A 27,707-nucleotide genomic window follows, 5' to 3' on the forward strand; every position below is an offset into this window, starting at 1 on the left:
GTGAATCATAGTGAAAATGCTGTATATATTATTGGCTATGCTCATACTATACGTAGGTAAATGTTTCTAAAAATTAAAAGTATATTTATATCAAAATATTGTGCTAAATTAATGGTTGTATGAACAACCAACCATGATTATTTTAGATATAAGACTGTTTTCATACAAATGAACAACATCTTTCTCAAAATATCCTATTTTCACAATGTTGTGATTTCTCAAAATGGGCGAACCCCATTGGAAAATCATGAGTCCTGGACTCCAAATTCACAACGCTTTGTTTTTACCTGTCGTGCTTTATTCGTTTTAATACTAGTTCTTTTTTCATTTTTCTCACACAAAACGAAAACTCAATTTCTAAATGAATTAGTAGCTAGTATATTTTAGTTGTGCGATGTACAACAAACTCAATGTGATCATTTTTATGTTAAGTTTATATCTATTACATTATGCTTTTTTTGTTGAATTTCATTTCAATATTAATTCTGTGATTTTGTTCTTTGTGCTCTTTTTCTATATGGTTGTAATAACATCTCTTCTGAGCATTGACTTAAACTTCTGCGTTCTTTGGGAGCGAAACGTTGCTATAGCCAAGTTGACAAGGACGCATACGTCAAAACGAATATGGTGGAAATGACGTCATTTCAGCTTACAAAGGTCACGTCAAATTCAAGACCATAACAACCATTTGTTCCAACATTAATTCAGACAATATGTTTTATTGATTTTGATAGTCGGTGTCATATGGATACTGATTTGATTTGTTTTCTTTTGAAATAAGATAATATATATTTATTTGAATAGAAATAGTTCAAAAGACCATTTCAGTTAAAAATGCACAGGATGTGGTCGCGTATTCCATAAAAGTTGACATGCAGAATTATGGAATAGGCTAACATTCGTGTAAAATCTTATTTAAACGCCCACGCCCACGCCCACGCCCACGCCCACGCCTTCCTACTTCCAGTGTAAAATCTGATTACATGCATTGATTCTTCTGTAATTTTCTTGTTCTTGTGCAAAATAGAATGGTAATATTTCGCTTTCTATATATGTACATACATATATGATTCGGTAGTCTCTTTATATCTGTACCCCTCACCCACGCCCTCCCTCCTCCAGCAGTGGTTGAAACCTAAATTCAGAACTTAAATCTCTAAGTCACGCGAATCCGGTTGATTAAATAGGATAGGTTGTTTACCTCCAGTTGAAAAATATCAAACAGAATTTCTTAGCATTCACACACAAAATCCGGTTTTATGGAGCTAGAAAACCGCAATATTTATATCTTATGTCACCTTAAGATTCAAGGGACAATGGGTGGTAATGTGACGTAATGATTTCCCAAACAGATATGAAAGAATCTTTTTAGTCGCCTTCTTAATTAACCGTGTTGGGTTTCCTCCCACGCTAAATCCCTTGCGCATTCATCCAGGTCAACAGAATATGTTGACGTAAGTTGGATTAAATAACGTATTTTTCGCAATTATTGTAAATAAATGAAACGAATTAAACAAGTCCAGTTTTAAAGGAGCCTTAGAGAAAAACGTTTTCAAACTTGCACAGTAATTCAAATTAACCGTTTGTTTGAAGTTTTACATGCTCACAAAAGTCCCACTGTTATTAAGTAGGTGCCCAAGAATGATTGGACCACTTACGAATGCTTTTGTAGTGTCATCTCACTGAAATATCACACCTTTGACGCAGCGTCGGCTGACTTCCCACAATATATGGACAATTGATCAGTACTTGTAAACCCCAATCACTGCAGGGAGCACCAAATTCTATTTTTATGTGTTTTCGGACAGTATATCAGGGCTTGTGGACGAACCCATAGCATTATAACAGTTCTCAAAAAGTAAACCAACCGATAAATAACTATTCTGAAAAGAATTTTAGTATATACATGTAGCCTAATTCTGACCCGTTTAAAAAACGACTTTCTTGGTGAACAATATTGTTTCCCTGTATGATCAATATTTCCATATCTTTATGTAAAATGTACTTTGTATCACTGTGTTTTTCTAATATACATTGAGATACGGAATGTTGTTATATAAGTAAACAGACATAAATATAGACAAAAACATGATCTAAATTAATGATAATTTCTTAATCAAGTCATGGTGTGTATCCTAAGGGTCGGTAGGTTTTCTGCTTAATCATTTGTAACTTAAAATAAAGCGTATAGTTTGATATATGATAAATTCACACGATTTGGAAATAAGTAGGCTATATATATATCATTATTATCATTCCCTTCTTTCCAAGTTATTTTTAGACATACAGGTGTATTGTATATCTGTGTATATGTTATCTAGTGACCATCCGGCAGTCTGCATATTGACCCGGTCTTCATATCGACCTACACAACGACATAACGACACCTAGGCAGATTTTCATTCCACTATCATCGAAAGGTAAGTTATGTTTACAACTTAACCTATTAAGCGTATATCACAGGAACTACCAGGCATTTTTTCTGACAGGTAGGTGAGTAATTAACCTAAGTTTTGGCGAAATCAACACTTTACAATATTACCACAACAATCCGAGAATTCCAAAATAACATATATTGACGAAAATTGATTTGGTATTTTAAATATTGATGTAGAGAGTTATAAAACTGACCAAATGGTCATATGTCTACCATATATAGTGTAAATCATATTAATTTACTGCGATAGTCTGCTGTGATCACTGAGACAAATCGTGTTATTTTGCTTCAAAAAGGTAACATTTAAATGAATTTTACGTCGGCACTGCACAGAGATTATCGACAATTGTTCACTTTTGATGTTGGCACGTGTTTAAGCGTGCATGTTTTTATATAGCTGTAAAGCTAGATTGTTCCGAGAAAACTTCCGTAATAGTGGGCATGTGATCATATACATTGTTCACTTCAGAACACGGAAGCGAACCCTGAACGTCGAGGTGATAGACGAAAGAGTTATGTTACAACCCCGAAATCATCTGACCTCATTTTACTTAAAGCCTGATAAGAGCAATAGCCAGTGATAACAAAAAGGGAAAAAAAATGAACTGAACATTTCACAGCAGTAGATTTGTTGAAATAGGTCAGATTGCTATTTTTAGTGTCAATTTGTCTTTGAGAATCCTTGATTATTCGTTTGTGGACAACTAACATTTTTCGATAACCCTTGGTAAATTCTAAGTAACCGGGTTTTGTTAAGATACATATCGTTGTTTCCGTGAAATCCTTTACTGCAGGTCTTTACAAAGGAAACGGATAAACAAAGAAAGATGTCAGATTTCTACAGAAGTAGAACTCATCAATTTAGAAAAAGAAAAAAATATTTGTCAACATTTTTATTTTTGTCAATGAAATATATGGTTATTATATCGTCTGGATATCGGTTCCAGACCGTAATGTATTTCGGAACGGCCATTTTGTCGAGGCGTATCACATGCCCTTTGATCTACGTGACCTACCACAAGGGTAATTTTGGTTGCTGTAACATGTCACGCCTCCAGAAAGAATAAAAAAAATATTGATTTAAACCATTCACCATAAAATATTCTGTGTTATTATCTTATTGGCAAATTTGTGTATTTTTCTTTATACACATTTTCACGTGTCAATCATACTCCCAGAAATGATGACATAACCAATCAATTTATTCTCGGATGCCAGTATTATGTTGCCGTCTGGCGAAGGAATAAAACTCGACCGCGAACAATAAGCCACGCCTTCCTGCAATTTTTACCATAGTCCAAACATTCACGTCTTACGTTGGAAAAGTGTTTTTTCTTTTTCAATTATCACTTTTGATGATTCATTTCTAATTTTAATTAACTAGCGAATTTGAGACCGACCGATGAAAATTAACTTTATTTTAATAGGTTTTGTTATAAAAAGCAGTTTGCCAAGAAATATGGTTCATTTGATTAAAATAAATAAATAAGAAGTTGAATTTAAACCTTCAGAAATGGTGCACACATTAACACAGATATATACCATTTTCGCAACATTACTATATTTTGTTTTTTTTTCAGAATATCATTTCCGTTAGATTGACGATTTTATGTAATACATGTGTACCTCTGGGTCACTGTAAGCTAAATCAAGCGTCTCTGAGATTTAGTGATGACATAAGAAACGGAAGTGCAGTCACATGTCGCATACACATAATGATCATTTCAGGAGAGCGAATTTGAGGTCGGATCTGTGGACATTTTTTTAAAGAAAAATACTGATGTTTCACATATCACTTTTAAAAAATAAATCTTCTTATATAAAGATATATGTATTAATTTATGTATGTACATGGCGGCAGTTCGTTGACATAAAAATGGTTCTAAAGGAGTCCGAAACTAATATGACCCGGATGCATGTAGCTATGTTTGTTTACACTTGTAAGCGATTAAGCATATTGTATTAAACGCACACCGTGTTATTAAGTTTCGTTATGGTAGACAGTACGTAATTATGGCCGAGTTGTCGCGTTCTAACACACTCTATGAGGATAATTAATATGACACGAATGCTGTTAACATAACGTTGAGTACCATATTGAAACTCGGAATAAAATAGACCTGGAACTAAGTCCTTAAAATAATTCCACATACAGAGAGATCAAGCTGTGTATAAAGGAAAGATCCGGTCTACATATTGACACCCAAACAACTCCATTTTTAAAATACCATACAAATATGCTGTGGTGTGTGTGAAGCGTGTAGTTGACTAGTCCGCTCTTTGTACTATTTCGTCAATTGCACTACACATACTGGAGACGTTAACACCTTATCGTTCACCTAGATGTTTCAGATGTGGATCTTATTCTATAGCTGATCAGGTAAGGAGGTAATCGTTCTTACTATTATATTATCTTTTATAATTTATGCACCCACCAGAAGTCTCTGCCTGTCAGGCTGTCGGCGATAAGCATCAGTAGGCAGACTTATGAATTCTCTACTGTCGACGGTAACCATCAGAAGTCAGATTTGTGAATTCTCTACTGTCAACGGCAACATCAGAAGTCCGACTTGTGAATTCTCTACTGTCAACGGTAACCATCAGAATTCATAGTTGTGAATTCTCTACTGTCGTCGGCAACATCAGAATTCCGACTTGTGAATTCTCTACTGTCGATGGTTACCATGGTCAGATTTCCTTTTAAAATGAATGATAATGATACCATTCTTCCTCAAACATGAAGAAAAAATATCAAATGCATCTTCTTATGTTGAAACCGTATTGGTTAGCGTAGTGGCTTAGTGGAATGCGTCTTCTTATGTTGAAACCGTATTGGTTAGCGTAGTGGGCTTCTTCTTATGTTGAAACCGTATTGGTTAGCGTAGTGGGCTTAGTGGAATGCGTCTTCTTATGTTGAAACCGTATTGGTTAGCGTAGTGGGCTTAGTGGAATGCGTCTTCTTATGTTGAAACCGTATTGGTTAGCGTAGTGGGCTTAGTGGAATGCGTCTTCTTATGTTGAAACCGTATTGGTTAGCGTTGTGGCTTAGTGGAATGCGTCTTCTTATGTTGAAACCGTATTGGTTAGCGTTGTGGCTTAGTGGAATGCGTCTTCTTATGTTGAAACCGTATTGGTTAGCGTTGTGGCTTAGTGGAATGTGTCTTCTTTTGTTGAAACCCTATTGGTTAGCTTTGTGGCTTAGTGGAATGCGTCTTCTTATGTTGAAACCGTATTGGTTAGCGTTGTGGCTTAGTGGAATGTGTCTTCTTATGTTGAAACCGTACAGGTTAGCCTCGTGGCTTATATCTTCTTATGTTGAAACCGTACAGGTTAGCCTCGTGGCTTAGTGGAATATATCTTCTTATGTTGAAACCATACTGGTTAGCCTCGAGGCGTATTGGAATGTGTCTTCTTATGTTGAACCCTACTGGTTAGCCTCGTGGCTATGTGGAATACTCAGCTTCTACTGAGACGGTCAGGGTTCAATTCCTCGATCGGGCATGAAAAGATACCAGGCCTTCTATCTGATCATTTCGGTTTTATCTCTGTTTGCTTGTTTTTGCTCCTTTGTTTGTTTCAATTGACCGATTGAAGACACATGTATAATCATTTGTGGTTAAGGTTACGTTGAACAATAACGTTATCTCTTGAAGATTTACATTGATTTGTGATCGATGTAAATTATGTCAAATTTATTTCGACATTTCAGAATGTAATAGAATATCTCGACAGAACTGACACATATCACTGGGTTCGTATTTAACATATGAGCCTGCACGATTTTGTGTTTGAAATAAAACCTTTTATTTATAAAAAAAATTTTTCTAAAATATCCTGGAATTACAAATTTTGATTAAGTTAAGTTTTTGATTAGGCAAATTATGAAAATCTGATGAATATTAACGAATGTTTATAAAGGTCAGATGACAGAACGTTTCCATGGCAATATTCGGTATGTTGATTTACATCACTATACTGTTTAATTTGTTACACGTAGATCGACATTGGTATATCGAAAAATACTTTGTTTCTATCAATTTTAATTCAATTTTGATAGATACATTAGCTGTTCATGAAATATTCGGACAAAACAAAATGTGAAATAATTTGTATCTATTGTTCCAACAGAACCAAACATACAACATGTCAACCATTAACTGATAATATTCCAGACAGATTAGATGTCTGTCCTTACACTCGCATTGTGTAAAGCAGTTGCCTTTGAAATATTCTTGTTATATTAGTGACTTAATGCTATGTTATTGCTTTACATAAAGAAGCTGTTTTAACTTTCCGTTTTTTAAACTATTTGTCAAAACTAAAACTTTTTGTAAAGTGACAAAGACTTGCTCTTGACACAACATGTCAACAAGTATATTTATACATATAATACAATTATCACTGATCAAGATCAATGATTAGGGTACTGACTTACAGGTAAATGTACTCCTGTTGTGATGTACTGCTGTCATCAGGTGTTGTGTACATATCTTCACACACCAGCCTGAATAGACAACGTAACGATATTATCGACATGATCACGCAAACTCTGTAACAGGACACCACCAAAACCACGATTCCATCTGTTATTCAGATTGTCAGAAAACCTTCCATATGACTTGAAATGGGAGTTTGTGTAATCAACAAGCTTACTTGTTCAGGCAGTAACCAGTACCGCTTTCGTCTATCCGGTCGTAACGTTACCTAGGTGGCACGTTTCGTTCCGCATAAAAAGACATTCTCGAACCGCTTTTTCGTTCCATTATGGCGGCCAATGACAAACCTAACGAGACACTTCACTTTGAATATTTGTATCTTGGAAGATTTCTGGTTTGTGATTGTTTTCGGATATCGATAATACTAATAACTATGTAACAGAATCACTTTGCTAAGATCAACAAAAAGACATCAAATCTAATACAGATTTAACATAATTTCAACAAATGATAAAAATATTCATTGACAGACTACTTTCTATGTTACAAACTCTCCTTACAAAGTCAAAATAGGTGTGGAAATTCCACGAAAAAAGGAGAAAACATTAGTAATTTTAATCTGATTCAGCTATAGATCATTTTGCAATTATGTTTATTATTTTATTTAATTATCAAATTAATTCTGGACATCAGTAGACGTTTAGGTTTTGACTTTCACGGTACACCCTGGAATACATATTTAGGCCTGCTATCCGATTTGTCTGTGATCGATTTTTTGGTCTCATTCATTTTCAGACAGGGGAAGGTTAAAAAGATTAAAACATGCGATAACATTTGCAAGCCGTAGATAGATCTGATAAAAACTACCATATCTTGATTAATTCAATAATGACTCTAAATATCAACATTTATCGAGTCTGATTCTGCAAATTTAGAGCAAATTTGATAACTTTAATTAAAATATAGTTTCAGACTTGTGTTGGTGTTCTCCCCCTACCGTAATATGTAAATGATGTATTCCTACATTTGGTCCAGTTCACGGACAACTGAACAACAGGCTATATTTGGTAGTTTAACTGAGTCAAGCAGGAGTAGAAAATGAAATATTTGACCATATCCCGACAAAACCGAGACGTTAAAGAAGTAACATTTATCGTTCCAGTAGAGCCAAGCACATAACATTTCGACTGATTGCATTCCATAAACATCAAATGTGTTACGTTTATACTCAGTAATCATGTGGTCGGGCTGTGTTAGGTAACACGCTCGACATTCACCCAGGTGACCGGGTTTCCACTTACAAAGAGAAAGAAAGGTTTTATACAGTATTCACAAGTATTGTCACATGTGTCACTATGTGTACATAACGAATGAAACATCACAGACACCACGTGCTTTACTACTACAGATATATGTACATTTGATATACCATTATCTTATCACAATTTTACATAAACAAAAGATAGTATCGGATGGACTTTCTATCGTGATAATCCCAATTGAAATGTAGTATTGTTATAATGTACTTCTGTCAGCAGGTGTTGTGTACATATCATTACATACAGCTAGAATCTGTCGTCGATAGTCATGAAATAATATTGAATACAAAATTCCTAGTTTTCGTCCTTAAACTGAGGACTTCTCGTTGTACACATTTTAAAAATATAAGTTGTCATTGATTATTTGATGTATATTGTAAAAAGAGATCCTTGTTCGTTCTTATACAATCATACATAATCGTATGTATTACAAATCCCAAATCACTGCTGTGCGTTTTTCTGGTTTGTGAGGTCTATACACAGATAACTGTAATTTCGATGTTTGATGGATGTAAAGTTGTTGTAAAACATATGTTGCATATCAATTATTGAATGTAGTGTAACAGTCAGCAAATTACTGTTTATAGATAAATTTGTTTATTAACGAAATATACTTTATCATACAGTCTTAATAAAACTCAAAAGTTTGCGTATAGATGGTATAAGGATTAGTCATGTTATATATTATAAAATCTCTCCTGTTTCCCTGCTATATGAAGAAATATTCTAAAGAATAAATTCAATATCATTTCTACGGCCGCCTCGTAGTCTTCAGAATGTACTAGGCATTTAGCATCACTAACGAGTCCTAGGAGGACGAAACAGCTGTATGTGGTAGCATCACAGATGAGTCCTAGAAAGACGACGCAGCTGTATGATGTAACATCACTAACGAGTCCTAGGAGGACGAAACAGCTGGATGTGGTAGCATCGAAACAGCTGTATGTGGTAGCATCACAGATGAGTCCTAGAAAGACGACGCAGCTGTATGATGTAACATCACTAACGAGTCCTAGGAGGACAAAACAGCTGAATGATGTAACATCACTAACGAGTCCTAGGAGGACGAAACAGCTGGATGATGTAGTATCACTGACGAGCCCTAAACGACGAAACAGCTGTATGTGGTAGCATCACAGATGAGTCCTAGAAAGACGACGCAGCTGTATGATGTAACATTACTAACGAGTCCTAGTAGGACGACGCAGCTGTATGATGTAACATCACTGACTAAACTTAGAAGGACGAAACAGCTGTATGATGTGGTATCACTGACGAGTCTTATACGGATGACACAGCAGTATGATGTGGCATCACTGACGAGTCTTGGAAGGACAAAACAGCTGTTTGATGTGTTATCACTGACGAGTCTTAGAAATATGACACAAGCTGTATGAAACAGTATATAGCATTGTTTGGCTCTACAGCATCTAACTCTAAATTTGTATTAAAAGGTGCTATTTGCGTGTCTTTTGTACAATCTTAGAGAGAAGTATGCGGATACTAGCGGAAATGTAGCTAATTCCATCGTATATCAAAAAAAAGTTGATCTTGTTGATTATAGAAATAATGAAGAATGTTTTTCAGACTGCTCTTCAAAGGAACATTGGGGATTCTGGGTAAGATTATTGATTAGGTATAATACAGATTGTTGGAAGATCTCCGTTTGTAGAATACGTAATCGAATGGTGTGGGTGTTTTGTATGATAAAATTCCAGTATGTCTTGTTGAATTTATCATTAATGTTTTCGTAATTTCCTAATCTAACACTGGTTCGTTGCGTCAGGAAGTGCCTCGTCCATGAAAATTTTTGTAAACGTCATGCCGCTTTTTGTTTTTACGTCGCCAATAATCAATTTTCTATTTTGATATATATATTGTGTATTTTGGATGTGGTAAGTATTTACTGAACAGTCAGCTTATAGCCTGGGACATTTTAGACATTTTTTGTTATATAACTTTCTATCATACAATTAATATTTGTAAACTGACCAATCAGGTACACGGAGGATAAAATAGTTGCAATATTCATGGATTATTTACATCGCGTTTAACACAGTTGTATACACGTGCCTATTGTCTTCCGAAATCAAAGGGTACACAGACAAGTATTCTGACTTCGTGGTATGACAGCAACGATAAATCCGACATATATATCAGCTAAGTTATATATTTCGGTCATGTTTTTTTTTGTTTCAGACAATATGACCATGCGGACGATACTCAGTGTCATTCTCCTTTGTTTCCTCGCGGTCGGAAATGATGCAAAACCAATGACTGTTCGACCGATTATTGGTAAGCAGATCATGCATGTTGCTGTGATCTCCTGCTGAAACTGGTTGTAGATGTTTCAATACAAAGCATGCCATCACTACTTTCGATTTATGATTGCCATGGTTACCAACTTTAAAACTGCTAAAAAGCAACCCAAATCTATATCTATATATGAGACATTTATTTCTAATCACGTGTCTGAAAATTACGACATTGTCATGTTAACAAATTACTTACGTTTCAGCAAATTTCAGTATGGCTTCACACCATTACCACGTGTAGACAATAAGGAAATTTCACTTCCTGTTAAATCGGTGTGTAGACTCGTTTTCGAGACTAGACTTATAGTAATCTGGTATTGTCTAATTAAAAATAACCACACTAATTTTATCGGGGATATATATTTAAAATTTTAATAGATGTAATCTAATGAACAAAAATATCGCCTTAGCCATACCGAGAAACTGTATACACCTACCTAGGTAAATTAATTATGTGTCATCAGATGTATGTAAATGGTGTTAAGCAGCATAGGCCTCTTCAGTGATAACTGATCGTTTGACATGGTAGGTGATAGGTCTTCTAGTGAAACGTGCTAAATAGAAAGGTTTATCGAAAGCCTGTCTACTTGAAACTTCGTGATGCAGTTCAATTAAGGATTCATTTTTATGTGCCAATAACTAATTCAGTAATTAAGCTTTATCATAGTTGACTCTATCTAGGTCTAATTTTATATTGAATGATACTATTTACACGTGTGTTTCTGTAAAATCTTAGACGTGTAGTGTGATATTTACTGACTTCCCTGATTAATTTTAAATCTCAATGGTTTGTCGTAACCCTGCATGATACAAAACTGCCACCTACCAGATATGTCTGTCGTTACTTACAATCACAATTACTGTCTTTTATATCCGTTGATCGGTTAATCGTTTATGTGACTAGTTTGTATCATAATAATATCATTTGTATATGACAGATGTTTATAAACATACATTTTTGTTTATATAAAGGGGTACTAGCACAAGAGACAGGTGACAAGTATACCTCAAATAGCTACATTATTGCGTCATACGTCAAATGGGCAGAGGCAGCAGGAGCAAGAGTTGTCCCTATCAAGTGGGTATAATGTTGATATAGAGTTGTTTAAAAGGGAAATCAAGTGGGTGATATGAGAGTATTAAAATGTCGTTATTACAACATATACATGTAACCTAATGCTATAAACTAATATCAACCAGAACAAGAAGCATATCTTAAGACCTAGCAAAGTGGTTTAAACTATAATATAATGTAATGCAGTTTTGATCTTGTATAGGCTTAATTTGTTTAACAGGATTCATTTGTGGCTTGTTGTTCTAAAGTCGGCAACAATTCATCATTGTCGTAACCATAAATAAAATTGTACATTGATGCACCTCAGGATAGGTAAATGTGAAAGTTTAACTATCGTTAGAATAAAAAAGTGAAAAAAGTGATTTCTTTGTGTCATATGAAGTGTTTAATGTTCGATAGTGGTTCTATGTTGTTTACATTGTTCTCATTTTTGAACAGTAATTAATCATATTACATAACATTAACTACATACACACATTCGAACCAAGGTTTATCATTATGTTCATGTCTGCAATCTTACATTCAATTATATTTCTTTTTCAGAATAAATGAGCCGGATGACTATTATGAGACTATATTTCACAGAATCAATGGGTAACTATTACATAGATCCATTGCGTAACAACACATGTAATTAAATATCATACATAATACATGGACACATTTCTCACAGAACTAACAGAAGAATACAGAAATAATGATATATGATGTGTATTTCGGATGTGGGAGGTATGTATTTAACAGCCAGCGTACAGAGGGGGACACTTTGTTTATTTAGTGTAATATAACTTTCTATCATACAATTACAATTCTAAACTGATCAGTCAGGTACTCGAAAATAAAATGGTCGCAATGTTGACAGAATGAGGTTTAAATAACGTAAATTAAAACAATTTGATATTAAATATCACAGATAATCAATGGACATATTGCCCACAGTACTAACGGTAACATACAGATATATTGACTAGAATCAGGGATAATTAATGGTTAGTTTTTCACATAGACTTAATGTATCGATATCGTAGTCAACAAATGGATATTTTAAGGAGAAGTCTGAAAACGTTTCAGTGGGTAAATGTTATAGAATTAACAGATAAGCACCCCGTATCATAGATAATTAATTACTGATATAAATCAGTATTACAGAACTAACTGATAAGTAACCGTATCACAGATAATTAATTATTTTATATACGTTAATAATACAATTAAATTTTCAGTTTTAAGTTTCCCTTCTTTGTAATTGCGAAGCTTGAAGCATTTTGATCCTGATATGTTCGCAGGTTGTTGTAAAGTTCACTTAGCGTCAGTAACATCCTCGTTCTGAATTGTTTTAAACTTATTCTTATATGATATACTTTACATGCCACTATTAAAGGTTATCATTCTAAAGACATTGCTTTTTATCTTAAACACAAAAAATGTCATTGAAATAGAGCTGTTAAATACTGTAGTGTCATTAATTTTCGTTGGAGATTTATTTTCATTGATTTCAATGCTATCTTAACCAACGAATACATATGTCTACGGACTTTTAAAATTCGTAAAATCTGATTCATCCTGTTATATTTATCCACGAAATTAAATGTCCACGATGATTATGTTTTTGAAAACCAAAGATTATTGAGCCCCAGAAAAAATGGTCTTACAGTAATTATAACCCTTTGACCACGCATCAGTTTGTTGTTTCGAGATACAATGTCCCGGATAGAACCTCCGGCAAAGTCAATGAACGTGTTTATTCCTCTTATCAATCATAGGTTGCTGCTCCCTGGGGGTTCCATTGATATCATAACGTCCTATCATGCCAAGGCTGCTAAGAAGCTGTACAACATGGCGTTGAGGGTATGTATCCAATATATTTTTTACTATTTGCATTCCTTCAAAAGTGTGTATTTTCCTGGAAGATAACCTGATTGCGATATATCACACATGACTTTCGGTTAATGCTAAATCGTTCATTTTCGTGGTGGATTATTTTGCATTGTTTTCATGTGTATTTTTTATACGTCCAGGGATTGGTGAAAGAAGTTTATATTGGCATATTGAGCTAAACGTATTCTACAAAACTCAGTGTCCACGTAAATTGAGTCCCGCAAAAATAAGGAACTCGATTAATGTTGGACGTTTTCCAACATGTGAAGTGTATTTATGTGCATCCACGTAACTACATAGTCCATTTCACAATAAAATTGTTCTGCATTAGATATCAGTTACAGTAGAGCGATCTATTTCATCGTAACGTCTACGCTAAAGTGATCCCGAACATGTTTATAAAATAAGTTTAACAACATTAATTCTCACAAAGTGAATTTCTGCGTTTCACAGCAATTGATTAGCTAAACTTTGCACGCTGTTATTAAAATGGTCAGTTGTAAACTAATTACAGAGTGATTGTCATTTCATAGCATTCTGTTATAATCAATTGTATATGTTTTGAATTTTGTATTTTACCCAGTATCTACGGGAATTTTGACCAACGAAAATAGTTGTGTGTATAAAATACGTTCTAAATTATGGGGTTGGTGCTCCTCCACATCCAGAGTTTGACATTTTTTTCGACCACTTAATATTTTTCATCAATCGCCTATTAGGCTTCACAATTTATGCTATTAGCATCGCCGACGAGTCTTCGAAGGACGAGACGGCTGTGTGATGCATTTTAATTCATTGTTTTACGACATCTTATATAAATGTGTTGCTTTCAGGCTAATGATGATGGAGATTACTTTCCTATATGGGGGACGTGTCAGGGCTTTCAACTCCTGTCCGCTTTGACTGCAGGCGAGAACCTTCTGGCTGATAGACCGTACAATGGTGTCTCAAGTTTAGACTTCTTATCTGGTAATAATTCTTTCGTAGATCTTCGGTTGATTTGATAGTGTTTTATAAACAAAATTAAACAAAATGTCTCCCTAAAAGGTGTAATACAGTTTGCAAATGTTTTGCATTTCTATATTTAACTATTTTTGTGTTTAACTGTGAATAGCATTTCTTTTTCATGTATTTCTTGTATGTGAAATCTAATGTGTTATACATATTTGAGTGGTAAATAAGGCCTATCATTCCGTTTTGTTATGTTCCTTTGACTGTTGTGTAAATTTGAAGTTGAAAACATTTATATCATTATTGGTTATTTCGTAGCTTTTCGGGAGAGTAGATTATTCCGGAACCTTCCCGAAAATGTTTACAGCGCACTAGCTAATGAAGAAACCACCTCCAATCTCCATATGTATGGATTGACGCCAACGGTAATTTTCTCACTATTAACTCCCCGTATTACTAATTGTAAACAGTAAGTATTCCGCCTCAGAGTTGCCTGTACGTCCGTGGGTACTTACAAAGGTTGTGTACTAAATAAATAGAACCCTTCTTCAATTTAGTTTTCATTCATACATCAGACCGTTATATTCTATACCAAATATCTATACTAAATAGATCTTGTGGTAACCGCCCAAGATTAAATCCTCTCTGCCAGACACCTCGCGAACCCTTGGACAAATTAATTCCATAATACCTCTATAGCATTTAATTATCGAATTTTATCACTGATTAGATTCTGGTTTTCATTGGTCAAGAATAGACGTCAAAGGTCAAAATAAATTATCATGTACATGACAACTAATTCCAAAGCAATCGTAGAACAAGTTATACAACGACGAAACCAACAGACAAATCTAACAGGCATCAAGCACACCCAGGCAGAATATCATGGACAAGAGAAATATTTACATGGTGGCTCCTGAAATGAGAGCTTATTATGAATAGAAGAAATATTGACACTGAGACTATTGGCAATTTGTTCAGATCGCGTTTATGACTTGTATTTCATCAAAAAAGACATGGTGTGCATATACATGTCAATTACATAAAAGGTTCTCAATGAGGTCTCATAATCGTCGCTTGGTTATAATCAACAAAACCCGCAGGATTTTATTTAGGACAAATTATTACCCACGTAAAGAAATCATGATTATGATAAGGTATTTTCTGACTGTGACATGTGCGCTAAGATCATCCTGTTAAATAATGTCAGCGAACCCGAGGGTATGCATTGTAAGAAATCCATATTTGATGACGTCAGTTAATATCTATTAACATTTTTTATCATTTATTCTCTTTGTATGTATCTTTCAGAACTTCAGTCGAAACAGTGCGTTGAAGAATTTTTACCGTGAAATGTCAAGAAATTTAGATGAAAACGGAAATGTTTACATATCATCAATGGAAGGTAAACTAACATTAAAAATAGAAAAGTAGGATGCTCTATTACATTATTGCAAATAAGTTATATTGTTGATACTATATTTATCGTATTTCAAATTCTCTACAAAGAGAAGCATGTTTAAATTCTTCATCATTCTCATAGAATGGAATACCAAATAGTCTTGATTTTTCATGAAATGAAACACATCGAAAGGCAAATTTCCGATTTTAAAAGTCAACTATTCTTGCACTTTCTTGAAATACCACAAGAGAAAAGAGACATAAAAGCAAATATTATGATGAAACCATTTGATTTAATCGTAACAAAAGATTACATATTAGTGCCTAAGCGGAAAAAAATCATCTCTTATAAATTTCGTTACTTACGAAAATATTATGTTTTATGAACGTTGTCATTTTATTTATCTTCACGAATTCTAATCCCTATTTAAATATACTTTAAAAATCATATTTGACTCAGAAGTCTTATCAGACAGGATGTCCAGTGATGTTGAACTTCAATGACAAAAATTAGTTCAGGCAAGATGAACATACCACAGTACATACACGGTAGACAACTGCTATATGTTCCTACTTTCAGCCATAAACTACCCGTTTTATGGAGTCCAGTTCCATCCCGAGAAGAACGTCTATAACTGGGACCTTCGCTTTGTCAACAACCATGACGCCCACGCCATACAAGTAGCGCATTACTTCGCTGACTTCTTTATTGCTGAGGGTATGCATGATCCTACTCGAGATTATTATACGTTACTTGACCGATCAAATAAATGGCATCTCCTTTCAAGAATTAAAGTGGAAGTTTAAAAATCTCGAAAACTGGTCAACGTTGAATTTTTTGTCAATAAATTAATACAAAGAAATTTATTATTTAACGACGGTAATGCTATTGATTATTTCTTTCTTAATAGAATTCATGTTAAATATTTTTTTCTTTCTCGTGGATTTATTCCATACTAGAAAAATGGCAGAAATAAAACCACACGAAATTAATCAAGCTGTCGCCGCAATATAGAACTTTCGTTCGTAACACACGCTTGCAAATAAGGCGAAATAAAAGACGTGTTCAATTTGATGCTGAAATATTTGTGTCACGTTTTACCGCGAACGGAAGGCTGGGAAATAGATTTTTATTTCGTGTACGAAAAAAAAAAAAAAAAAACCTGAACATGGACTCCCTGGTTTACAAGTAATATGACAGTATGATGTATGAAATATATCTTTCAAGCAGTAAATATGATGATGTTGCTATAATAAGTTATGATTTGTTTTCATTTTCAGCTCGACGGAGTAGTCATTTCTTCCCTACGGTTGATGAAGAAATCAGCGCAATCATTAATAACGATCAGCCAGTGTATTCGGAAGATACGTCATTTCAAGACACTTATTACTATAGATTCAGAGTTTAAGTGGTAACCCCTGACTGTTCTATTTCAACACTTTTAAAAAATTAAATTTTTCAGTTGCAGTGTCTCTAAGCATTTAATATTCAACTTGAATATATTTTAAAAATCACTTAATAATTAATAAAGATTATTGTGATTTCATTTTAATCAATTAACTCCAAAATCACAAATCTTCCAATGTAAGTAATAACATTCAATAGGTTCAATGTAAAATATTTGTATATGCTTATTTGGAAGCTTTGTACATGACATCAAAATAAAACATTTTACGAGAAAGAATAGTTTTAGTATATTTGTCTTAATTATACGGTTTTACTGCAATAGGGATTTCCGCTGTCAGTAAATTTACATCGTACCTTCCTACATGATAATTTGACGAAGTTCATTCCAATCGCCATACTATGGGATGAAATTGTTGGTGTCTGGCAGCAAGTTTCAGAAGTATTTCTTGCTCCATAAAGTATTAAAACACATATGAGAGATGCACATCTCCTTTGCTAACGAATCAAACTGATGGAATTAACATCAGCATCACAAAATACCCACTTTCGAGACTGTTCGTTGTATATAACATGTTTAGATTCAATCTAAGAAAGAAACAGTGGCATTTTTCAGGACGGTTTTGTAAATTGTGACCAAATTATAAGACAAAAAGGTCAAATCAAATATTGGAATTATTTCAAATATTTTGCCGTCATTTTTTTAATTTCAAAAATGACAGAAAAAGAGACAGCTTCATTGTTCAATGATTGGTATCCTATGTTAACAACACCGGAACGGCGATGTGTGATCTTTATATTGCGCGAGTTTTCTAAATTTGTAGATATTATCATAAAAAAAATCCCAAAAATCAAAAAAATAACAAGTCTTTCTCGAGGCAGTAATTTTCATAAAATGAAACCCGAAAAAACCATCATGACATGGAGATCGCGTTAAGATAATTATCATCAGTCTAAATTTCCCCGTTATGATAATGGTTTCTTGCAGTATTCAATGGAAAGTTTTCGCCTTGAAAATTACCATTTTACAACGTAATTTTCCTAATGAGCAAAGGACGTAATAAACGGAATAAACCAAGTAGAAATTAATTCACAACATAATTTCATTGTATAAAGGAATTTGAGAGAAGGATAAGCCTATAAGTCACCGACAAGCTAGTATCATATTAAATTATTTTAATTCATTATATAATATATACACATTATATATCAGAGGATATTGTCGGTATAGATGGATAGATTCCACGTGGTATTGATTTTTATACATTAAAAGATTTTCCACAAAAACTGTTTCAACTCATTAATAATAATAATGATATCTTTATAACAGTATTTATTATTGCTTGCTTGTCAACCTAAAACATGTTAAGCTCCCTGAGCAGAGGGTTTTAAGAAGTAATATGTTCGCGTCTGAACCTCGGAGTCGAAGAGGAAGGTCAACATGCACTTATATAATGGCTCTCGTTGTTTGATACTTAGAGATGACCATAAGTTTTAATGAATTGAAAACCAAAACCCTTATTTCAAAAACGTATTACCATTCAAAACAAAATTAATGTTTCCAGTAAAATTTGATTCTCAATATTTGCCAAAGCACTTTTTATAAACTTTCTTGTAGCAGAAGAAACAATTATCAGCGTCAGTCATTCAGTATTATATTAGAAACCTATTCCTCACAACAAAGGCCTTCCTGTATTCTAAAATTAAAGGACTCCATATATTCTCACTTCAAATACATCCCCTTATTTCTACATCAGAGACCTTCCTGTATTCTCACTTCCAATATATCCTTCTATTCCCATTTTAAAGGCCTCCCCTTATTTCCACATCTGAGGCCTACCTGTATTCTCAAATCAAATTACCTTCTGTGTTCCCAAATCATGACCTCCCTGTATACTAAGATTGTTTCTATTAACACAATTAACCAATCTATTGTATTTCGTACATATTTCCATATGTTTATATAAACCATTGAAAACCTGCAACAACCCATTGGCCAAATGTTATGGTCTAAGCAAATGGAGATAATGTTTAAGGGGTTTACAAATAAACAATGAATATCGATGTAACAATAGGCAGGTTGTGAAAAAAAACACTGAAAGACAAATCTGACATACCAGGAATTCAGCCTGTATTTCTGTATAATTGCACCCGGAACTACTCCATATTCAGAGTATAAATGTAATCGACAATATGCTGTGTTATATCGGCGACTAAAAATAACAGAATATACCAGGAATTCGACTTGTGTTTAAAGGAGAGATCCTGTTTAATCACGGACATTTGAAACTAGTCCAATTGTATAATGCTATATAAATGCAATGAATTGTCGTTTACAAAATGAGAAACTCCGCATTGCACACCCAACTGTTTTAAGAAGTGGATCTGTTGATATCCGAGAGCAGGTAGGAGTACACATTATTTACCATGATTTTACGAGTTAATGAAATTACAAAATCTTTCTAATTGCAATAATAAACTGGAATTTGTTATATTATTATTTAAATAATCCATTCTGATTAATAATAACATACTGGAGCGATGGGGTTTTTCAATCAAGGCGGTCGAGGTACCATATGGAAATGTACTGGGCTACCTATTTTACCAAAATTTTCCTATCCATTTTAAGATTGTAGCAAGTGACCACATTGATATAAAAACTATCTGTTGATTAACTTACCAAACTGTCTATATGTATTCGTTTGATGATACCTTTGAATGTTCATTCACAAGCGAATTATTTGTAACTTAAAAGCATACTTATCCATTTTGTTTGTAAAATTGGCCAGTTATTAAATCAAGCACTATTTTCAATGGTTTATATAAATCATACCTACCGCCTTGGAAATAAACTCAACCATTCTAGAAACATTTTGTCAATAACTTTCAACATTCCAAAAACAAAACTTTGCGTGTAACTTTAAACAATGATAAATCCTACTTAACGCAGGTTTATTTGTAACTTTAGAAATTAACAAATTCAAACCAACGCTATTCCATATGTAACTTTGGAAATTCATAAAATAATTCTTGTATCAACTTCTTATAACTTTAAACGTAGAAAAGAACTAACTATTTGTGATTTTGAAAGGACGGAATTATGGAAAGCACCATGTTGTTTCTTAATTAAGGACATTCATCAATTTGTACCAGGCACATTCATTGTTTATGACACTCGTATCTTTGATGTTACGTTTTTGAATATTACAATATTTCCACCTTTCTTTGATTATATTCGCTTAACATCATTTGAAGACAAATTTAGGACCAGAGGTAATCATTTGTATCAACATAATCTTAAATCATGCATATACAGTGATCTTGATATTTCATCACTATTCCAACGTTTTCTGTTCTTTGCATGCTGAAGGTGTTGTTCTTGTAAGGATGAATGTTGGTTTTTCAGGTTTTCCCGATGGTAAAATGTTCACACCAAAGTTGTTTGCTCACTGTGCATTCTAATTAGGTTCTTTAGATGGTACCTCTAAAAGTCTTTATCCCAATGATCTCAAAGCAACCCGGTTATACATGTCTACATATTGTAAATACTTATTTTTTATAAAACATATTTTAGCTGTAGGGGTCAAGGTGCATTTTCTACATAAATAATTGTATAAACAAAGGTTCTAGTGCTATTTATTATGACGTACACAACCTTTCATCATTAAATCGAGTAAGATGAACGAGTCGCTATGGCAGATACAGTGAAATAGGAACCGTTAGGCAAGACATTTACGCTTATCATCAATTAAAAGTGCCTACCATCCCAATTTTATACTTTGAAATATATATTGGGATGTGATATGACAAATTTATCTCTGTATTTCAGACAACCCAATCATGTGGACAATGCTGACTGTTACTCTTCTTTGTTTCCTCGCAGACACGAATGAAGCAAAAATATTGAATCTACGGCCTATAATTGGTAAGCAAATATACAATGCATGCTGTTTTGACGTCTTGCTGATGTATAGAGAGGTGATAAATAATGCATTTGTTTAGATTGTGTTACTTCAATAACCTTATGAATAACTAAATATTATGACAGGATTGTGCTGAAGTATGAGATTAATTGATTACTATGTTACTATATTATGTCGTTATTGTTGTTGTTTTTTTTTTTTTTAAATAAGTATGTACTTGTATATCCTAACATATATTTGGCGTTTTCAGAAATTATCAGACATATAAAAAATCCTAAATCTGGTTAATGATAAGGCTATTGCACAACCCTATCTAATTTTTTGCAGCTTGTTTCGATTACTCTTTATTACTTCCTTGCCTCTAGATTTCAAAAACAATAATCGCTATCGATGCCTGAAAGGACGAAACAAATGTATGATGCATTTGAATTCATTATTTGACTCTACTGTATCTAATTGTAAACTGTGGTGCTATTGACTTGTGCTTCTTTTGTAAAATCTCCGAGAATGCAGGTAGTAGACACTGCCGAAGGATATTTCGTTCCAGTCTTAATTCATTCAAATATTGGCACATTTCACAATATAAATATGTAATTGACGTTCTTCTAAAATTATCACACACATATATACATATATATATAAATTACCAAAGTCCTTCATAATGGGAAAAAATAATTCTCCATTCGGTTTAAGACATTCCTTTCGATCACTTCTTCCGGATTTTCCGCAGTCGTATCTAAGGTTTCAGACTCTAGAAAGGAAGAAACAGCTGTATAATGCAGTACAATTCATTATTTGGCTGTACTGTAGCTAATTCTTAGTTCGGATTAAAAGGTGCTTTTCATTTTTGTATTTTTTGTGCTCTCTCTTCGTAGTGATTTTAATTCGTACTAGTAGATATAATTTCCCCGCAGTTTGCCGCAATCCAACATGGTAATTTAAATCTTTTCAATGCGGACAAAATACACTTATTTTAGATCATGGCCGGATAAAACTCTCTTTACAATCACAATCATCGTTAGTGTCAATTTTTCCAGTATTAGTTATATATTGTTAGCTTTTATGCCAATAACGGACTCTTTATATATGAAATACTCATTTACATTGTTAACACACGTTTTTGTTTATAAAGGGGTGGTGGCACAAGAGACAAGTGACACGGATACCTCAAATAGCTACATTATTGCGTCATACGTCAAATGGTCAGAGGCAGCAGGAGCCAGAGTTGTCCCCATCAAGTGGGTAATAGGCATGCGTGTGTTATTTCCTTAGGAGCTACAATATAAAACGTAACTGAAACGATGTTTGTATAACAACACTGGATATCATCAATATCTATAGAAATCAACAACCAAATATTCAGAGGTTTGCCGTGACATACTCGCCAAGTTTTAATTCTTACGCATGCACGTGACTTTTAAATAAATCAATATTGAATATCATGAAGTTTTTAGGTTCGTGTATCCTACGTTTCTGTCTATTGCCTAATTTGAATTTTTCTTAGTTGCATGCTATGCTTACACAGTTCAGGTCTTTAGCATCATGGACGAGTCCTAGATTGCTGATGCTAAGAACATATTGTATTTTATGTCGTGTTTATAGTATCCTACTTTTCTAATGTCTTGGCAATGGTTCATACTGACTTTAATATTCTAATGTTATATTACAATTCAATGACGTAAAACAAATTCAGACAATTCTATAAAATGTAAAACACCTTGATGGTGTCGAAGTAGTTTAATGTGTAATTGATGATTAATACTGTATTTCTGTATTCGGGAAGAGTATTTGTGATAAATTTGTCAAACCAATATACATTGCATAATAAATTATCAACGTTGCATTTTCTCAATTTCCCCTAAACAGTAACATTTTTATTTCAGGATTAACGAGCGCGATGAGTACTACGAGGATATCTTTAAGAGGATTAATGGGTAACGTCACAGAGAATTAATGGATTAGAATCATAATGGGTAAAATTTCATTTCATGGGCAAGTATCACAGATAACAAATCTTATTCTAAATGATTTCCTGATACCGGGTAAGTATCACGGATGATTATGGGTATCACAGGTAATTAACAGGAATCACAGGTGGTTAACGGGCATCATGGGTGATTGACGGGCATCACGGGTGATTGACGGGCATCGCGGGTGATTAACGGGTATCACAGGCGGGTAGTGGGTACTACAGGTGATTGATTAACAGGAATCACAGATAATTAACGGGTACCACAGGTGATTAACGGGTATCACATGGGGTTAATAGGTATCACAGGTGATTAATAGGTATCATGGATGATTAACGGGTATCACATGTGAATAACGGGTATTACAGGTGATTAATAGGTATCACGGATATTTAACGGGTATCACAGGTAAATAACGGGTATTACAGGTGATAAATAAAAGGTATCACGGATGATTAATAAGTATCACAGACAATAATGGTATAGCATGTGATTAATTGGTGTATATTGCAGATACATAATTAATCCAGAGTTGTACTGGGCAATTGCCAATATAACATAATGTGCATTTATGAACAAATGTAGCAATATATTGGGACATCATAATTATCCTTTAAAGTCATAATTAACTTCCAGATCAATAGGATCTCATACCTGACTGTAGGAAAACAATAGTAATTTTTTTAATATTAAGTCTATTGTCATCCAGGTAGAACCGTTATACATGACATAAATCATGACTCAAGTCAGTAACATAGTCAAAACATTTACATGGTGTTTGATGTTTCTAATATCACATGAATCATCTGATCTCTTTAGTGTCCTTCTTCCCGGAGGCAGTGTAAATGTCATGACATCATACCATGCCCAAGCCGCCAAGAAACTCTACAAAATGGCACTGAAGGTATGTTCCACTTTAACTTTATCACTCGCATTAAAACAAAAACGCTCATAAAGATCTCCGTAAACCATATTCCTGTGCGTCAGTATTTCCCCAAATGACGGTATTTTCACACCATATGAAACAAAAGTGTGTTTTTTTTTTCTTTTTTCTTTTTTTTTTTGAAATCTCAACTAATACAATGTAAATGAATTCACTTAAACCTTAATTGGAAAGCTACCCTGGAAGGCTTTAAATTTGAAGTTCCAATCACTAGTATTTTATATGATCATGGCTGATAATGGTGAAGGTGATTGATTTTAGACTACATCACTAAGAATAAGGATTGTCAATGTTTGGCTTATAGCCAGATTGTTGTGTCATTCTACACACTATCATTATGTCAGATATTTTGTTTCAGGCTAACGACGAAGGTGATCACTTCCCTATCTGGGGCACCTGTCAGGGTCTCCAACTCCTAACAGCTTTGACAGCAGGAGAGAATCTACTGGCGTACAGGCCCTACAATGGACCTCTACCTATAACTTTCAAACATGGTAATATGTTATTGTTTTTCTTCAGTCGTCGACTAGGTTTAGTCCCTTCTACTTCTAAATTTGCATTCACATCTTTTCATTTATAAAACTTTTTGTAAGTATTGCATGAGTTCCAACATTTTAACAATGTTATATCACAGTAATTTAAGTACAAAACGATCATGTACTGGTAATGGACTTAAATATATGATCCACTAGTTTTGGCAGGTCTTTTTCTTCATTATTAATAGTTTTCATGGTTTAATATAACTGGCTATTGACTCTTTCACCATTAATATTCCTGTCAACGTACCGTCCACAGACTTCCGGAACAGCAGATTGTTCCAGAATATTCCCGACAACGTGCGCAGAGCACTAGCAAATGAAAATGTCACTTCCAATCTCCATGACTATGGACTGACGCCGCAGGTAACTTGACATTTTTATTACACAAAAGAAATTACTTTATTCTTATTGAATGATGTTGCAACAAAAAATGTTATCTACCTCTGTGCCATATTGACTGAAATCTACACTAAGATGTTCAGCGCGAATATACTTCATTAATGGCATACTGCAAACAAGACGTCAAGAACAACGTATTTTGCGTGCTTAATATGACGTCCGGGTTGGTGTTAAATAAGTCATTTGTTCTAAATAGGTTTTAATTACAAGCTCAGCACTTTATCGAATATCTTTATCTACGAAATGTAAACAAAACAACCATCTATGTACTTTTTACAGCGGTAAATAATCCCTTTATTCATGTTTTCCTAGAATTTTTTTCGACTTTGAATTTGGATTTAGATTCTGAGGGCAATTCGAGATCTAGACTTTGTTGTATTCTATTAATATGCAGTATTCCATCGAGTAAAGCAGGAACTAAACGATAATTGTACATCTATTTATCTGATAACATGTTCTCAAAATGAGAACAAGGTAAGACATAAAAACAAGTTACGTAATGTATCACTTAGAGGAATGTATACTTGGTGACTTTTGGGAATACGTATTTGTTTGTAGGTGTAAATAATCAGTATTGTTTATTCAGAATTTCAGTGAAAATTGTTTGCTGAATACGTTCTACTGTGTGATGTCGACGAATTTTGATAGAAATGGAAAAGAGTACATATCATCAATGGAAGGTAAATTAGGATCTGTGTTCATTTAAAGAAATCAAACACTATACTACGTGAGATTTTAGTATGCTGCGACTTTGACGAACATGAATATATGAACATATATGAGCTTTCGTTTCATAAGACATAAATAAGACCTAGATCATTTTTATTTTACTGATCCCCTGACGAAGTTAAACAAATACAAAATTATGTTTTTCACATAAATCATATCTATTTAGGCATTAGTGAACATAGTATTTCGCTATACTTATATAAACAGGTTATCGTCCTACTCTGTATCGCTGTCTTTGTGAAGCTATGAAGCTTTAAGTCAGATTTGAAACGATCATAACCTTTAGCCGATAAAACACCCGCTATTAGTCATTAAACAGTTTACAGAACGGGTGTTATTACACTGACAAGATAATATTTTCATAACGATTTGCAGTCGGATGAGAAACATAATTGGATCTGGAGATAACTTGGTTAGTAAATACTTTAAGATATTTAGCGGAAACTTTAATCTGTTTCTTATAAATGTTTGTCTCTCTCAGAAACATTATAAAGATGGCCACCCTATAAAACGGAAATTTCCATTTTTTCAGATTTGGAAATTATGGAATAATGTGATATTCGCAATTCGTTTAAGACATTTTCAATGCAATAAGTGAAAATGTTATTATGATAAGTAAAACGTATATTTCCTGATTGTGGATGTCATATTTGGCTCAGAAGTTAAATTATTCAAAATAACGAACAAGTCGAATTTTGTATATAAAACAAAAAAATGAATGAAAAAAAAAAATTTAAGAAGGATGCATTCATGCAGATATGAGATAGCATAACTATATTTTAAAATTCCATTTAACAGGGTGTCGCTTACATTCAAATGTCCTTCAAAGTTTTAGTCATCAATTAGTCTCCAACGTAAGCTAACACTATGTATCAAATTGTCCGTTACCATGCCACGGAACTAGAAACATGTATTGTAATGTTCTTTCAGCCGTAAACTACCCGTTTTATGGAGTCCAGTTCCATCCCGAGAAGAACGTCTATAACTGGGACCTTCACTTTGTGAACAACCATGACGCCCACGCCATACAAGTTGCGCATTATTTCGCCGACTTCTTTCTTGCTGAGGGTAGGCGATAATTCCGCAATCTACTTTGCTTACTACTATTATTGACAATTTTAAATGTGTTTTGTGAATGCGTCAATGTAGCATGGACTGACAGTATTTGATGTAGAATAATCTATTTTGGGGGGCTCAATCTCTGCTTCTTTGTTAAAAATTAAACTGTGTCGTAGACATTTGATTTCTTGAAAAATATAGCTCGGTATATATTTATATACCTATTCTCACAGTTCGTAAACATGAATTTGTGTATTAAGATTACCTACTAAATTAATGAAAATAAATTCCACACGAAAATAATTGATTTTACAGTAAGTGAAAAAATTATCATGGAGAAAACACTGCTGGTCTACAAAAGGAAACATCAGAGAAACAGTTTTTGTTTACCTGTTCCCATGGTTTCAGAACACAGTGGTGAAACACTCGATAAGTTAACGAAGATAGGGTTCCACGCACTGCATATGAGGACGGTTGCGTTATAGTTGAGTAATTTTTGCCCAAAAGAGAACATTGAAATGGATACTATTTGATTTTGAAGTTGGAATACATGTTATGTTTTACGCCCGGTATAATGTAGATTCGTTGCAATATATCCAATGTGCCATGCACGCAATTCATATGTTGATGCTGGATTTTTTTTAAATTTTCAGCACGACAGAGTTATCATTCCTTCCCAACAGTCAACGAAGAGGTCAGAGCTCTCATAGATAACCATCAACCAGTGTTTTCGGAGGATGACACGTTTCAAGACATTTATTACTTTAATTTTAGAACTTAGTTGAACAGTATTCACCCTTCACTGTTTTATTTCCCATCTTTTTTAACGACGGAGATAAATCAGTCGCTTCATCTCAAAGAATTTGATGTTTACTAGATCTTTAAACACAATTAGATCTAAAATCTATAATTGGTTTAATTAATTATG

The 27,707-nt window shown here is 33.8% G+C and overlaps 1 protein-coding gene across 1 annotated transcript; it reads left to right on the forward strand.

Annotated features, from left to right (window-relative positions):
• The first annotated feature begins 2,331 nt into the window (after positions 1 to 2,331).
• Positions 2,332 to 27,560, forward strand: LOC132563020 (gamma-glutamyl hydrolase-like). Its single transcript, XM_060227783.1, has 18 exons — positions 2,332 to 2,420; positions 10,392 to 10,487; positions 11,480 to 11,585; positions 12,126 to 12,176; positions 13,346 to 13,430; positions 14,294 to 14,429; positions 14,730 to 14,836; positions 15,723 to 15,816; positions 16,393 to 16,530; positions 17,094 to 17,215; positions 22,273 to 22,382; positions 23,024 to 23,074; positions 23,930 to 24,014; positions 24,412 to 24,547; positions 24,849 to 24,955; positions 25,578 to 25,671; positions 26,651 to 26,788; positions 27,433 to 27,560. Exons 2-18 carry the CDS (start codon positions 10,397 to 10,399, stop codon positions 27,558 to 27,560), a joined length of 1,779 nt encoding a protein of 592 aa, XP_060083766.1. The 5' UTR covers positions 2,332 to 2,420; positions 10,392 to 10,396.
• Positions 27,561 to 27,707: the final 147 nt, after the last annotated feature.

Source organism: Ylistrum balloti, unplaced genomic scaffold, assembly GCF_031769215.1.
Source record: "Ylistrum balloti isolate Yb309-2 unplaced genomic scaffold, AGI_CSIRO_Ybal_v1 Utg371562, whole genome shotgun sequence".
In the NCBI taxonomy this organism is placed as follows: domain Eukaryota; kingdom Metazoa; phylum Mollusca; class Bivalvia; order Pectinida; family Pectinidae; genus Ylistrum; species Ylistrum balloti.